The sequence below is a fragment of the Crinia signifera genome, chromosome 3 (assembly GCF_055691185.1).
Source record: "Crinia signifera chromosome 3, ASM5569118v1, whole genome shotgun sequence".
In the NCBI taxonomy this organism is placed as follows: Eukaryota; Metazoa; Chordata; class Amphibia; order Anura; family Myobatrachidae; genus Crinia; species Crinia signifera.
In genome coordinates this window covers 302,409,026-302,424,367 of record NC_139219.1, presented here as the reverse complement: position 1 = coordinate 302,424,367, position 15,342 = coordinate 302,409,026, and the positions used below count along the sequence as shown (strand labels likewise).

At 45.3% G+C, this 15,342-nt stretch overlaps 1 protein-coding gene across 2 annotated transcripts in view; it reads right to left on the bottom strand.

The window, feature by feature from the left end:
• The window catches only part of GREB1 (growth regulating estrogen receptor binding 1), a 125,659-nt gene that overhangs the window by 44,571 nt on the left and 65,746 nt on the right, over nucleotides 1–15,342 (bottom strand). For both annotated transcript variants that reach the window (XM_083178557.1, XM_083178556.1), the window contains 9 exons: nucleotides 14,528–14,647; nucleotides 12,513–12,638; nucleotides 9,249–9,386; nucleotides 8,749–8,934; nucleotides 8,123–8,473; nucleotides 5,923–6,051; nucleotides 4,561–4,668; nucleotides 2,711–2,908; nucleotides 2,377–2,557 (listed from right to left, as the gene is read on the bottom strand). In XM_083178557.1, coding sequence (XP_083034683.1) covers nucleotides 2,377–2,557; nucleotides 2,711–2,908; nucleotides 4,561–4,668; nucleotides 5,923–6,051; nucleotides 8,123–8,473; nucleotides 8,749–8,934; nucleotides 9,249–9,386; nucleotides 12,513–12,638; nucleotides 14,528–14,647 — 1,537 coding nt within the window. The remainder of the gene's footprint in view (nucleotides 1–2,376; nucleotides 2,558–2,710; nucleotides 2,909–4,560; nucleotides 4,669–5,922; nucleotides 6,052–8,122; nucleotides 8,474–8,748; nucleotides 8,935–9,248; nucleotides 9,387–12,512; nucleotides 12,639–14,527; nucleotides 14,648–15,342) is intronic.

Here is a 15,342-nt window from a genome sequence, read left to right as displayed (position 1 = left end):
TCAGACAGGTAGGTGGTTACAGGATAAGGGCAAAATGCACTAAGCTTCAAGTGATAAAATGGAGAGTGATAAACCACCAGCCAATCAGCTCCCACCTCACATGTCACAGACTGTGTTTGAAAAATGTCAGATCGTGGTCTTCACCAATATTTTTTTTCAATCATTTTATGCAAATTTTGTGACAATGATTTTTTACCAACATATTGCACATTATACCCCCTTTTTCCAAAAGTCAATAGTTTGAAGAAAGACAAGAGGCTCATCCGTGCAAAAAGTTATGGGTCCTAGTCCTAATGTTTGCTGTTTACACATTTATATACTGTACTTCTATCATAGGAACATCAGATTTACTCAATGTCACGTAACTAGCAGTACTAGACTTATACTGGCATCAACAATTTAAACCGATCACAAGGAACCAAAGGAATTTATCAAATACTAAAGAAATATCCGTGTAAATGTATTGCAACTAGATTTTGGACTACAAATATAAAGAAAATGTTAGCTGATTGCTGTGGGTTACAGTACAATTGCAAATTTATAATAAAAAAATATTTGTTCACTCGCAAAGCAAATTTAGGTTGCTAATGATGTAACATGTGCAGAGAGAGTTAAGGCCCCCTTACACTTGTTCAACTTATTGATCAACAAATTGAACCTGATTGACTCGAGATTTATCCTATGTGCAGGAGGATCAATCTCTTACAATCTCTTGGTTATACCCAATGGCACAGGATTGTGGATTGTGTCCTACACATCAGGCACATAAGATTTTGTCAGACAGGCGCATCAGATCTTGTCAGATAAATTGACTCAATCCACCTGAATTGGATCAAATCTCACAAAATCTCACAAGTGTAAAGGTGCCCATACACATTGTATACAATATTGTATACAATATCGCATCTCATCCGATCTCGGTTTTGCGATGACATCAGATGAGATGAGATCTAGTACAAAAAGTATGTGCTGCACGTACGTTTTGTACTAGATCTCATCTAATCTGATGTCATCGCAAAACCAAGATCGGATGAGATGCGATATTGTATACAATATTGTATACAATAATTGTAACGTGTATGGGTACCTTAAGGGGCCCTTTAGATTTGGGTGGGGTGTATTCAAACTGAAATCTATATTGCAGTGTCAAAATAAAGCAGTCAGTATTTACCCTGCACAGAAACAAATGAACTCACCCAAATCTAAAGGTCCCCATACACTGGGTCCGACTTGTCCTTAGGACAAGTCAGACCAGTTTGCCCGGCAGCTCCCCGGGAGGCTGCTTACGATTTGGCACTTGATGTGCCAAATTATACATGCAATAAATCGCATGCGATTTATTGCATTTATATCCCTGGGGAGCTGGTTAGGGGCGGGGCAGCGGGGTCCGTAGGGGGCAGCTGGTTCCCTGTGGCATGTGGCTGGCAGCTGGGCCACTCTGCGGCACTGGTCAGCAGGTCCGGCGGATGGGGAACTGAGTGAGTAGCTCTATTCGCCGGGGCGGCGGAGCGGGAAGCGCTGCTGAATTTGAAAACACTGGCTGGATGCTGATTGGCTGAGATTCATCCGCCAGACCCGCTGACCAGAGCCGCACGGAGTCAGAACCCCGCTTCCCAACCGCCACTGCCCACCACCCAACCAGCTGGCTGGACCCCGCAGCCCACCCCCTCGATGCTCGGGTCGGAGGTCCCAGGATGGGTGGTCGGACGGCCAGCAGGTCCGACCACCTGCTCGGGCCCGATGCACACGGGACCGCGCATCGGACCTGAGGGACATCAAATCGAGCCGATTTGGCCTGATTTCACAGCCCGGTTGGTCGCAATGAGCCAAAATCGGCCCAAATCGGCTCGGTGTATGGGCACCTTAACTCTCTCTGCACATCTGCCCCACCTGCAGTGCAGCATGGTTTTGTGCATTAGAAAACCAAATGTGCTTTGCGAGTGAACCTGAATCACCCCATAAAGCTGGGTACAGGGTAAGTGATTACAAAAGATGAGAGATATCGTTTGTAATATCATCCAAGGTGTATGCTCAATATCGTAAATAATTCACGCTCCCGGGGGTCGTTAATGATGTCCTCCGTCGTCGGTACATGCAGATTAATTTTGACTATATTGTTAACAACTGCATGTACAGTATGGGGAGGAGACAGGATGACGTCACGGAACAATATCACTAGCGGTATCCTATAGTATGTATGCACTATATAGTTTGCCTGGGAGTTTCATGGACGATATCGATAAATGTGTACCCAGCATAAAGCAAAACAAGCGCAAGACTTCAAACATATACATAATTACATAGAAAGACAGCCTAGAACGCAAGAGCTTATATACTAAAGTAATAGAAGGACGCTGAATCGAAATAAACAGTGACCTGGTGAGATCCCAGTGGGCGTGGTCGTGTACGAGGACAAAGAGGGTGTGCGGGTTCTCTGCGGCTTTTTGAAGAAACGTCTTAAATTTCCTTGGCGAATCGGCATCTAGCTTCATGACGTACTGCTCCATAAACTGCTTGGTCAGCTGGTTCTTCTCTAGGCCGAGCTCCAGGAGAACGCCTGTGTGTATGACATCACAGACAATCACTTATCTTATTACAGTTATTATAATTTAATAATAGCCCTTTACAATCTATTTATTTATGATTTATTTATGATATACGTTTATGTTCCCATATAGATACTGCATCATCAGTCCCCTTGATGTGATACCTGAACTCCAGACATGAGCCAGTGTCTGCTGATAAGTGACCTCTGACGGGGGAACGCTGATCAGAAAATCCACTTTCTCGAAGGAGCCCAGGTCCAGATTCTGGGTGCTGGAGTCAGCGATGGAGCAGACGTGAGACAGCAGCTTCTGTGCCACTGCCAGTTGGGATGGGTGGATCTGGTGCCAATCAGCATTATAACCTGCACATACAGAGAACACGCACCGGCGTCAGATTGCGATACGCTTGTCTTGTGTAAAATGTATCATATTGTGGACAAGGGGAAACCGGTGCGGATAAAGGGCCTGATTCTGGGTAGGACATAAGTGGGCGCATCTAGTTATTTTCTGCGGGCTGAACGTGAATCAGTAATGGAAAGTGCGGTGTGTCCATACGAGAGGGGTCTTATGTAGACATAGCCACGGTGCGGACGTTACTGTTTGTACACACCAGGGATGTAAATAGGGATAGGGATCATTTGAAAGGGATAAATTTAAAGGGATACATTTAATAAAGCTTCTAAAAAGTGAAAAGTGGAATTCAGATTCTATCAGCTTTAGTACATTTACACCCAAAAGTCAATTCTCCTACTTTCACTTAATTGTATGCTACTGCCACCTAGTGGTGATATGAGAAAATGTGGCCTATTAAGAGAATGCAACTTGAGACACGGAGGTTATGTATTTACCACTGTAAAAATGGAGAATAGTAATTTGAACATGGGTAACAACATTCAATCAAATTGTTTAAATCAAACAGATTCCACTACAGCACAGTATCCTGTCTGAGCGGCAGTTTTTGTCCGTTTCCAGATTTTGGGGGCAAATTACTAAATTACAAAGTACTATGGGGCAGATGTATTAAGCTTTAACAAGAGATAAATGCAAGGGTGATAAGGAGAGATAAACGTCCAGCCAATCAGCTTCTTACTGACTTTTTCCAAATACAGCCTGTAACATGGCAGTTGGCAGGTGATTGGCTGGACATTTATTTCTCCTTATCACCCTTGCATTTATCTCTTGTTAAAGCTTAATACATCTTCCCCATTGGCTCCCAACCAGTAACAGATTATTATTCGATCCAACCGACTAGTTAGATGGTTGGATGAAAGTTGGTCTAGTGTATGGGCAGCATAGGGCCTAATTCATGTTTGTATTTGTACAGGTGCAAAGGTTCCTCTGTGAAGCTGCACGTGGTGAGATTTTGGGCCTGATTCAGACCAGGTTAGCAAGGCTGCAATTTTTGAAGATGGGCAAAACCTTGCTGCACTGCAGGTGGGGCAGATGTAACATGTGCAGAGAGAGTTACATTTGGGTGGGTTTGTGTTCAAACTGATACCTTAATTGCAGTGTAAGAATTAAGAAGCCAGTATTTACGCTGCACAGAAACACTCTGCACATGTTACATCTGCCCCACCTGCACCGCAGTATGGTTTTGTCCATGTGTAAAAATTGCAGCCTTGCATACAGGTTGAATCAGGCCCTTTATACATTGAATGATTGACGGCAAAAACACAGTGATGTCATGGCCATTTTCATGGTGTGTATTTGCCAGTGCCATCAGCTGCAATCCTGTATGTACAGAAACATGGGGGCAGCATTGCTACTGATCGTAGACTCTAGGAGTTGACGTTCAGCATTATAGTATGGGTACGCAGTTACTAAGGACTCTGCAATGGCTCCGATGGGTGTCAGTTTCACTTGCGATGATTAGTAGTTCAATATCCTGAAAATTGCAGCTGTGTACAAACATGAATTAGGCCCAAAGTACATCTATATATACAGTATTTTTTGTACTATGTTGCAACAGAACGATACACATGATCCCACCAGTCCCAGTAACTTCTGCACTTACTTGGGCATGTAACGGGCTTGGTCTTTACATGTGATTTTTTAGGTGTTGAAGAGATAACGCTGTGATTTTCTTGGTAGTACTTGTCTAGAAGTACATCTATGTCTCCATCTGCCAAAACAGATCACACATCTATCAATGCATTCAACTGTAAGATACAAAAGAGTCGATTTTATTCTCACAACGGGGGTTATTCAGACCTGACCGCACAGCTGCGAATTCACAGGTCATGGGGGTTATCGATAGATTAACAGCCAAGCGATGAGGTCTGAATAATCCCCAATGTTATAGAGCACAGTGTGAAGCTAGATTACTGGAGGTGGGTTAGGCTGGCACTGATGTGGCACAGCTGCCATGTTTCTGTTGTCTTTGTTTTTTTGCAGATAAAGAAAATATAAAAATATGTGATTTTTTTTATTTTTAAAACTGATCAAAAAATGTAAAACGTTATTGAAGTTATAGACACATAAATTCGAAAAAGGTAATTAATACATTGAAGAGAGTAATGCACTAGGCTAGTAGTGGAGATGATTGAAGAGGGGAAAGAGGGATGGCAAGAAATATCTAGAAACCGGCGGTAGGCACTACCTGCAGGGACTTGGCACTACAGGAGTGTGCCCCCCAACAGCCCAAGGACCTTATTCTGGTCCGTTCGTAGGTCCACGTGCGCCCGTATGGCCAATGTTGCGCTTTTCGCATTTCTGCGCATGTGGGTGCCTGCACCCACGGCGAACAAACTGTTCGCAGGGTGCATCCATCCTTGTGGGCGGAGCATATGTGTGCACCTTCCACATCTTTCATTGGTCGGGAGACTAAGGCCCTTATTCAGACCTGATCACTGGGCTTCAAATCCCGCCCCTGTGCATGGCTACAAATGCTTTCGTAGCCCTGCGAACAGGGGGAAATCCATCCGCAATCACCCGCCATCGAATGGTTGTACCCCTGTACGCAGCTGCTGGGTAAGTCTACACTTACTCAGCACTGCTTTGGCCATGGGTAGATGGAGGCCGCTTCTGTCGCCAGCGGCCCTCCCTCACAACGGCCAGGCCAAGCCTGCATTTTTCCTCCCTGACAATGCTCGATTGCCAGCCACAAACGGCGGCTGTTAATCTTCTTTTGCGAATGGCCAGCGGTGGCTAGTCTACGCTCACAGCGTACTGTGCGAATGCCCTGCGAACTTATAATGTAGACACGTAGCCAAGAACAGATAAATAATATAATTATTTAACAAACCAAAAACTAAGGCACTCTAACTTATAGAAAAAGGGCACTCTCTTATTAAAGTACCGTGCGATTGTTGCAGCATTCTATATGAATGTCCACCTTAGGACACTCTCAGCAGTACTGTAAATGAATAGTAAATACCTGGACAGAGCGAGCTGAAGAACGCGCGTAGAGACTCCGCCTTCCCACTGACCAGCTCGTAGTTCACCTCTTTCAGGTAATCGGATGCAGAGTACATACTTTCTATTAACATCCGGGCTTGGTACTTTCCTTTAAAAGCCAACATAAATTTGAATATTAAAATAAGAATGCATCCATATAGTATATACATTTTAAGTTTAAAGTAGGTAGGCTCAGTTAAAAATATGCATGCGCCGTAACCTTGCTTCGTACTTGGCTGTTCTAATGCTGGGTACACACCAGAAAGATTTGGGCTCAATTCCCTCAATTTCGATGCGATTTTGACCAATTCCATGTAAAAAGAGCAGAATTGGATGTGTTTCCAATCTGATGCGCAGCCCTGCAGGTCATTTGGTCGCTTTGGCGATTTTAGCTTCTGCACTAAAGATTTGTCATCTACATTGGATTGGGTACAGATGGTGAGCGAATCGTTTGCAGATCGTGTGTAGATCGTGTGTTCCAACAAATCGTGCGACCATCTTACGATTTCAAGGAAATCATTGCACGATCATGGTCGTTCTGGTGTGTACCCTACATTAGATATTGCACTACAGGGGTATGGATCATAGGGTCGACAGTGTCTCTAGGTGGACCCCGAAAAGGTGGACATGCGCGAGGTGGACATTGAAGAAAGTCATTGCAAGCAAGAGGTCAAAATGGTTGACCTATTGACCTAATACATGCTGACGCAAAGCCCGGATCCCCACTACAGTGTTGCTATAAAAAGAATAGACACTTTCACTATTTTCTAAAAACAAAAGTATTATTGATATAGTCCAGGGGTGGCCAAACCGTTCCTTGAGATCTACCAACAGTCCACGTTTTCTGAGTCACCTAGCTGGTGCACAGCTGTAGTCATTACTAACTATCACATTCCCCAGATCACCTAGCTGGTGCACAGCTGTAGTCATTACTAACTGTCACATTCCCCAGATCACCTAGCTGGTGCACAGCTGTAGTCATTACTAACTATCACATTCCCCAGATCACCTAGCTGGTGCACAGCTGTAGTCATTACTAACTGTCACATTCCCCAGATCACCCAGCTGGTGCACAGCTGTAGTCATTACTAACTGTCACATTTTCAAACCTGCTGCATTCATTCCATCTATAGATCCACAAGTTGCCTGAGAAACATGAACTGTTGGTAGATCTTGAGGACAGGTTTGGCCACCTCTGATATAGCCATAATATATCTGTACGTTTCTATGAGTAAATGACAAATGTTCTATGTGTGAGCCTTTTGTAACACGACAGATATCAATGTGGTAACCCAATTTGTTCCAAACACATAGGAGCATGTCCTCATCAACACTCGCAACAGCTGCTGTGATGCATTACTTCAGATCGATTACACTTGCAGGAGGTGGAGAAATAAATTCGACAACATCATGCTCGGGTGTGTTTAGAACAAATTGGATTATTATATTGATAACATTTTTAACTTCACAGAAGTCATATAAACTTACTACTATATAACCATGTAAGTATTATGTCTATATCAGTAATACTTTGGTTTATATAAAACATTGAAAGTATCTTTTTCTTTTATAGTAAACCTGTATCACTGTATCACCGATTTTCCTGTGTGTGTTGGTAAACATTAATACAAAATCGTAGATGGCCATTTTCGGCAATCTGCACATGCGCAATTACACTGCAGTCGCATCCGCAGTTTAAGGAGAGAGAGGGGGTGGCAATGACTTGACTGGGCGGCAAAGGTCCGTTTGGGGAGGGGATTGCAGCAGCCACAATACATGGATGGGAACTGGTGAGCGGGACAGTCTTTCCCTGTATTGGTCGGCCCCGCAGCCTGCCCCGGGAGTTGTAATTTGCGGAACTTTGCAAAGTTGAATTAGGCCCACTGTAATTGCCAGTACTCAGCAAGATGCGGCAGCTGGTCCGGAACATAGGGTTCCGTGGAATGAAAGGCCCCAAGACCCACATGTAACAGAAACTGTATACAATTTTCCTAAGTTATGAATTATTAGAAAAACAAACCATCAACTATTAAAACAAAATCTACAGGCTACAGACCACCCATAGCACCCTTATGAACAGGATCAATTACAACATGGATATAATTTTTTTATTATTATTATTATTGGGGGGGGGGGGGGGTAAAGTGACTTAAATCGTGTATTTAAGTGATCCAAACTACCTGTTATTACAATGCAGGAGTCTAGGCAGTTGTGTCTCGTTGTGCAGATTATTACCACGTAGTTGGTATTCGTCAGCTTTCCTTCCACCAGCAGTTTGAACATCTCGGTGAGTCCCTCTGCTAACGAATAGCTGCACTCCATGATCTTAACGCTTTCATTGCAAGAACTGGCAGCCAAGCCAGCCAACCAGGGCAGCTGAGAGGCGGTCAGTGCGGTGATGGGGCTCGGTAGGTGGGGGAAAGCCTGCGACATGGTTTGCTGGTACTGGCGAATCTCTGCAAGGTGCGTCTCCCTCCAGGAACGCATAAAAATCTGTTCCAGATCTTCTATCAGAGGAACCTGATCTGGACCTATAGGAAAACAAAATACTGTCATTCAAATTTAGAGTGTAGGCAGCTAAGCTGCTGTGACATCACTGCTTGTGCCTGTCTGCCCGAATTCACCAGCGCAAGGCTGCAAGTCTGTCACTCACACTGAGCTTATTCATAACAAGACAAACTGCAGCAATGGGGAGAGGAGCAGTTATTTCAGATATGGTTTTTAAATTCACCAATACATGGCCCTCAGTGCATATAAATACCAAATGGTGAATTTACTAGTTTATCTCTTTGTATCATGGACTTACCGAGCTGGACAAGGTAATAGACTGTCAGCAGCAGCTGCATTTCCTCTGAGATTGGCTGAATGGTAGTAGGTCCATATTGTTCATAGGTCTTGGGCATGGATTGTGAGCTCTTGAAGCAATTATACAAGAGAGGGCTGACAATGACGTCATTCACATTACCGCAGAGATAAGGGAAGTTCCCGTGACCTGTAAAGCAGATTAGAAAAAGGTTTCTAATACGTGTAATTCACAGCTGTCACTTTCTTGTCACATCTGCTCCAGATCATACACAGGCATTACTGCGCCAACAGCTGGACCTTATCCAATCAGGGCCAGAGTTCTTAATTAGCTCCCACGGGGCCACAGTATAAATATTAGGCAGCCACTAATTTGGCATTTTAATTGTGTGCTGCTATAAATATATGTCGTCTCACCAGGATATTGCGGCTATTACATAAACCCCTTGGTGTTTTCTAACACTAGGATTTACAAGCAGATCCTCCCACTGGTCAGATACATACCTTTAAAAATGACGGGCGTACTCATGCATGACTTCAGTAAGTTGTCTGGTATACAAACAGGTTCTCCAGTGGCCACCAAGGGAGAGGGGATGAGATTTCCAGTAGTGGACTGGGGAGCGCCCAGTTGACCTAAGGTATCTAAAAAAAATGTATCATGACTTGTAAATGCACTCTTATAGTGTACTCTGTTCATTTATCTAGTTTATGTATCAATACTTGTATTAGGCCTGCATGAACAGTCCATTATTCAGTAAAGTTGTCATTGTTTGTTTCCCCTTTTCCATAATCGTTTTTTCTTTTCTACCATTGTCCTCTAGTAAATTTTTGTTCAAGTATTCCAATCCTCTCACAATACAATACCGTAGGGGTGTACGCTCTTGGCAATGGATAAGTGTGACATCATAGGTATTACATTTTTGATGGCGTGGCTAAGTCCAGAGAGCAAATCAAAATATAACAGGCATATGAATATCCATATAAAGAACTGAGGGGTAGATGTGAAGCGGTGATAAGGGAGGAGAAGTGATAAAGTGCCTGGTACTTTATCACCGGCCAATCAGCTACTGACTCTCCCTTTTTAAACCCTGCAACTTAACAGTCAGGGGCTGATTGGCCGGTGATAAAGTACCAGGCACTTTATCACTTCTCCTCCCTTATCACTGCTTCATAACAAATAGGGTTGTAGTTACCTAAAGGATAAAAAGAAGTGTCAGATGTAATTCCTCTTTGGCAAAGATGGAGTTGAATCACTGGCATATTCTCTGGAAAAATACAATGTAATATGTGTGTGCTATAAAAGTAACTGTTTATAAAAAGAAAAATGGGTAGGCGGAGAATGCAAATGGCATCGTGCAGCCAATCCCACCTCAGCAAAGAGCATGATGATGTGATTTCATTTACATATCCCTATAATCCTGTGTGCTACCGAGATGGGTGTGGCTTGAACATGTGATTGCCGCACTTAATAGGTGGAGCAGAACCAGGGGCGGGCTGGGCCGGGGGTGCAGGATGCCATGTGCCCCCCAGGCCGCACTACTAGTCGTGACTCGTGCTGCGAGCTGCCTTACCGCCTCCTCCCCCGCCGGCGGCCATGTTCCTGTAGCCTGCGGCGCCGGCTTTCAAAACCGCAGCTACAGGAACATGGCCGCTGGCCTCCAGGACTACGTGGAGGAGGGCCGGCCACCTGTTCCACCTGATTACTGCCCGTGATAGATGCTGTGTGGGGACGTCAGGACACTGACGCCGCCCACCCATGCGTCTGAAGAGGATCTGGTCGGTGGACGGAGGACAGGCAGAGGTGTTGGGTGGGGCTGTGGCGCAAGCAGGGCAGAGAAGCGGGGAGCTGCAGCAGGACCTGGAGGGATAAAGCACAAGCAGCCTAAGCAGGTGACCATATAACTAAGAAAAAAAAAAACAGCCTGTGGAGTCCAGATGATGTTGTTGTGCAGGGGGAGCAGCCTGTGGAGTCCTGATGATGTTGTTGTGCAGGGGGAGCAGCCTGTGGAGTCCTGATGATGTTGTTGTGCAGGGGGAGCAGCCTGTGGAGTCCTGATGATGTTGTTGTGCAGGGGGAGCAGCCTGTGGAGTCCAGATGATGTTGTTGTGCAGGGGGAGCAGCCTGTGGAGTCCTGATGATGTTGTTGTGCAGGGGGAGCAGCCTGTGGAGTCCAGATGATGTTGTTGTGCAGGGGGAGCAGCCTGTGGAGTCCTGATGATGTTGTTGTGCAGGGGGAGCAGCCTGTGGAGTCCTGATGATGTTGTTGTGCAGGGGGAGCAGCCTGTGGAGTCCTGATGATGTTGTTGTGCAGGGGGAGCAGCCTGTGGAGTCCTGATGATGTTGTTGTGCAGGGGGAGCAGCCTGTGGAGTCCAGATGATTTTGTTGTGCAGGGGGAGCAGCCTGTGGAGTCCTGATGATGTTGTTGTGCAGGGGGAGCAGCCTGTGGAGTCCTAATGATGTTGTTGTGCAGGGGGAGCAGCCTGTGGAGTCCTGATGATGTTGTTGTGCAGGGGGAGCAGCCTGTGGAGTCCTGATGATGTTGTTGTGCAGGGGGAGCAGCCTGTGGAGTCCTGATGATGTTGTTGTGCAGGGGGAGCAGCCTGTGGAGTCCTGATGATGTTGTTGTGCAGGGGGAGCAGCCTGTGGAGTCCAGATGATGTTGTTGTGCAGGGGGAGCAGCCTGTGGAGTCCTGATGATGTTGTTGTGCAGGGGGAGCAGCCTGTGGAGTCCTGATGATGTTGTTGTGCAGGGGGAGCAGCCTGTGGAGTCCTGATGATGTTGTTGTGCAGGGGGAGCAGCCTGTGGAGTCCTGATGATGTTGTTGTGCAGGGGGAGCAGCCTGTGGAGTCCAGATGATGTTGTTGTGCAGGGGGAGCAGCCTGTGGAGTCCTGATGATGTTGTTGTGCAGGGGGAGCAGCCTGTGGAGTCCTGATGATGTTGTTGTGCAGGGGGGGGCAGCCTGTTGAGTCCTGATGATGTTGTTGTGCAGGGGGAGCAGCCTGTGGAGTCCTGATGATGTTTTGTGCAGGGGGAGCAGCCTGTGGAGTCCTGATGATGTTGTTGTGCAGGGGGAGCAGCCTGTGGAGTCCTGATGATGTTGTTGTGCAGGGGGAGCAGCCTGTGGAGTCCTGATGATGTTGTTGTGCAGGGGGAGCAGCCTGTGGAGTCCTGTTGTTGTTGTGCAGGGGGAGCAGCCTGTGGAGTCCTGATGTTGTTGTGCAGGGGGAGCAGCCTGTGGAGTCCTGTTGTTGTTGTTGTGCCCTGTTATGATTGTACAGGAGGAGCAGCCTGTGGTGTCCTGCTATTACTATACAGGGGGAGCAGGGTTTTTTCCCAGCCCTCAGCACCCCCCACCTCACCTTTGATGGAGCAAGTGTTTTAATTTTTATTTTATTTTTGTCTGATTGCGGGTCGCAATCGTAGCTCCGCCGTCTTACTAAATTATTCTCCGCCCATTTGCGGCAATATTTTTTTTTTTCTCAAGGAATCGATGATGCGCTGTTACTTATGGGCAAGTGTTCTGGACTTGCCCCCCAGGCTAAAAGCTGCCAGCCAGCCCCTGAGTAGAACCACAACTCCAAGCCCCCTCTTACCTCCTGTTTTCCCACTTGCGCATCTCCAGGAAGCATGGTAGGAAATGTAAGGGTATCAGTCTCTTTAATGCAACCACATGATTTCTAAAATACCCATAGACAGAGAACAGGTGTAGGCCACCTATAGCTTTGGGGTGGCATGAGATTATACATTTCTGGGTATTTACTTACCGACTTTCCCACAGCTACTTGTGCTAAGAAAGTTGTTCTGTGGATAGCTGGCTTCTGTGGAAGAGGGAGACTCCGGAGACCAACCCTTATGCCTCTTTTTGGGAGGGCCAGAATTAGTCACATTTCCTGTATAAGGAAAAATAGGGAAAATCTCTCTTACGAAGAACGACAGTTACACAATTAATATAAATTTAAAAGGCCAATCTGACTACGGCCACATGGGGTACTTTGCAAAACACATGAAGCAGCGATCCGGCCGCCTTACAACCATCGTGGCCGCATCCAGATCGAGATCGTTTTGCACAAAAACACACTTTTTGCAAATTGTGAGCTGGGGACTACCCGGGAGCTTCCGGGAAATTCATGGGAAATCATTTCTCAATCGTCTAAGGATCATGGTCATTCTCGTGTCTACCCTACATAACAGCAGCTGCCCGTTTCGTGCCAAAGTCTACAGTATGGCCACATATCAGTTATTGGGCACCTGCACACAGATAATGGAGTCCTTGCTTTTGCCCGCAGGTAGAGGTGATGAGCACAGCCACCATCCCCACCATCTACCATGGTTGCATCTAAATTGCAGTGCAAAAATAAAGGAGCCAGTGTTTACCCTTCACATAAACAAAATAATTCACCCAACTCTCTCTGCACGTGTTATATCTGCCCCACCTGCAGTGTATGTGCTTTTGCCCATTTTGAGAACACATTTGTTCTACGATCAGAATTCTAAATAAAGGATTAAAAAAATAGTGCTTCATTTTGTGGTTATTTACTTTATTAAGTGGAACTACTAGTGCGTGCAGGCCTTGGCTGCCAGAGCATGCTGTGATTTGGTAATACTCCAAGCACAAGCATGATCTGGTAACCAATGAAATTCAAGTTAAGTTATGCAAACACTGGTAGTTCTACAATACCAGCGTACCCAAAAAGTTGCCATGTCTGTCTGTGAAAAAGTTATGTAATGGCTGCCAATGTCTGTATGGGAGGTTGGAGGGTAATTAATGTCTACGGGGGAAGTAGAACAGTGACATAGTGGCTACCTTCAATGGACCAGTGATGTTATGGCTGTCTACATTGGGAATAGACCAGTGATGTAATTTCTGTCTCCATTCACTATATGGCAAGTTGGAAGTGGCCAGTGATATAACAGGAAGTGTTCAGTGATATAACAGGAAGTGGCCAGTTATATAACAGGAAGTGGTCAGTGATATAACAGGAAGTGGCCAGTGATATAACAGGAAGTGGTCAGTGATATAACAGGAAGTGGCCAGTGATATCACAGGAAGTGGCATTTGATGTAGTTGGAAGAGGCTAGTGATGTAACAGAAAGTGGTCAGTGATGTAATGGCTTTCTTCAATATCTGTTTGGGAAGTGGGAGGGTAATGTATCCAGGGAAGTAATGAGAAGTGTCCAGTGATAAAATGGGAAGTGGACAATAATATAATCGGAAGTGAGCAGTGAAATAACAGGAAGGGGTCTGTGATGTAATGGGAAGCTGCCAGTGAAATAACAGAAGGTGATCTGTGGTATAATGGTTAGTGGACACTGATGCAATGGGAAGTGGGCAGTAATATTACCGAAAGTCAGCACAAGTCGGCTCAAAAAACAGTGAAAAACCCCATGCCGACCTTTTGACTGTCGACCTAGACAATGTTGAACTAATGACCTGTCGAACTAACGACCTGTCGAACTAATGACCTTTCGACCTAGAACCATGTCGACCTTTTCCTATGTTGACCTAGACCCATGTTGACCTAATGGTGTCGACCTAATGACTGTCGACCATCATGCTGTAGACCAAATGACCGCATCCCGACAGGAAGTGGTCTGTGATATAATGGCTAAAGTACCTCCAATATCTGTTTGAGAATCGTCAGAGTTGCTCTATGGACTTTAGTAAAATTCGGTCTCATAATTATAATGTAATCATTATTTTCATCACAAAATACAGATAATTATTTTGAATATGACTGTTGTTATTATTATTTGTTAGCAGACAAGAGAAGCAGCATACCTAATACAGTGGGTCTGAGCGGTAATGATGGGGTCACCCTTGCTGACTTCTGGAGACAACATGTGCCATTCACATTCTGATAGGTCATCCCGATCTGTGCTTGCAGATATCCATTGTCCCCTGGAAGATAATATCATCACTGCTTTATTGCTCTATGGATAACCTTACTCCTCCCACTCCTTATACACCAGTCGCCTACTGTGGCCTCTCACTGTTACGGGCTGGCTCAGCCATACCTGCCAGTTCATTTGAATAGAACTCTAGTGTCCGACTCTTTACCCCCTTCCTTTATCTAACCTGTTCCCCAAGTGCCGCCTGATAATTACCTTCGCATCTGGGCAAAACCATGCTGCACTGCAGGAAGGGGGAAGCAGAAGTAACAATGCAAAGAGAATCATTTGTGGGTGGGGTGTCCCAGCTAAAATCTAAACTGCAGTGTAATAATAAAGCTGTCTAGTATTTGAGGACTACATGCAAAAGCAGCTACTATTTACCCTACACAGCAACATGGTTTGTACATGTGTAAAGTTACTGTGCTCCTGTTTTTGTTTTGCTCCCAACTCCCATCTGTAAATTTATGGGTGAATAGAGCTCTTGAGGAAAATTTGCTAAGATGGGAGTTCTATGTCACATGGGATGTTGCTGTGGGCAACCAATCAGAACCTACTTCTTGTTTATTTAGCACCTTCTACAAGATAATAGATAGCATCTGATTGGTTGCCCATAGCAATATCCCATGTAAACTAGAATTCCCATCTTAGTACATTTTTTTGTAAACTGATCATTTTGAGCCTGTTTCTGAGTTGCTGGGGAGT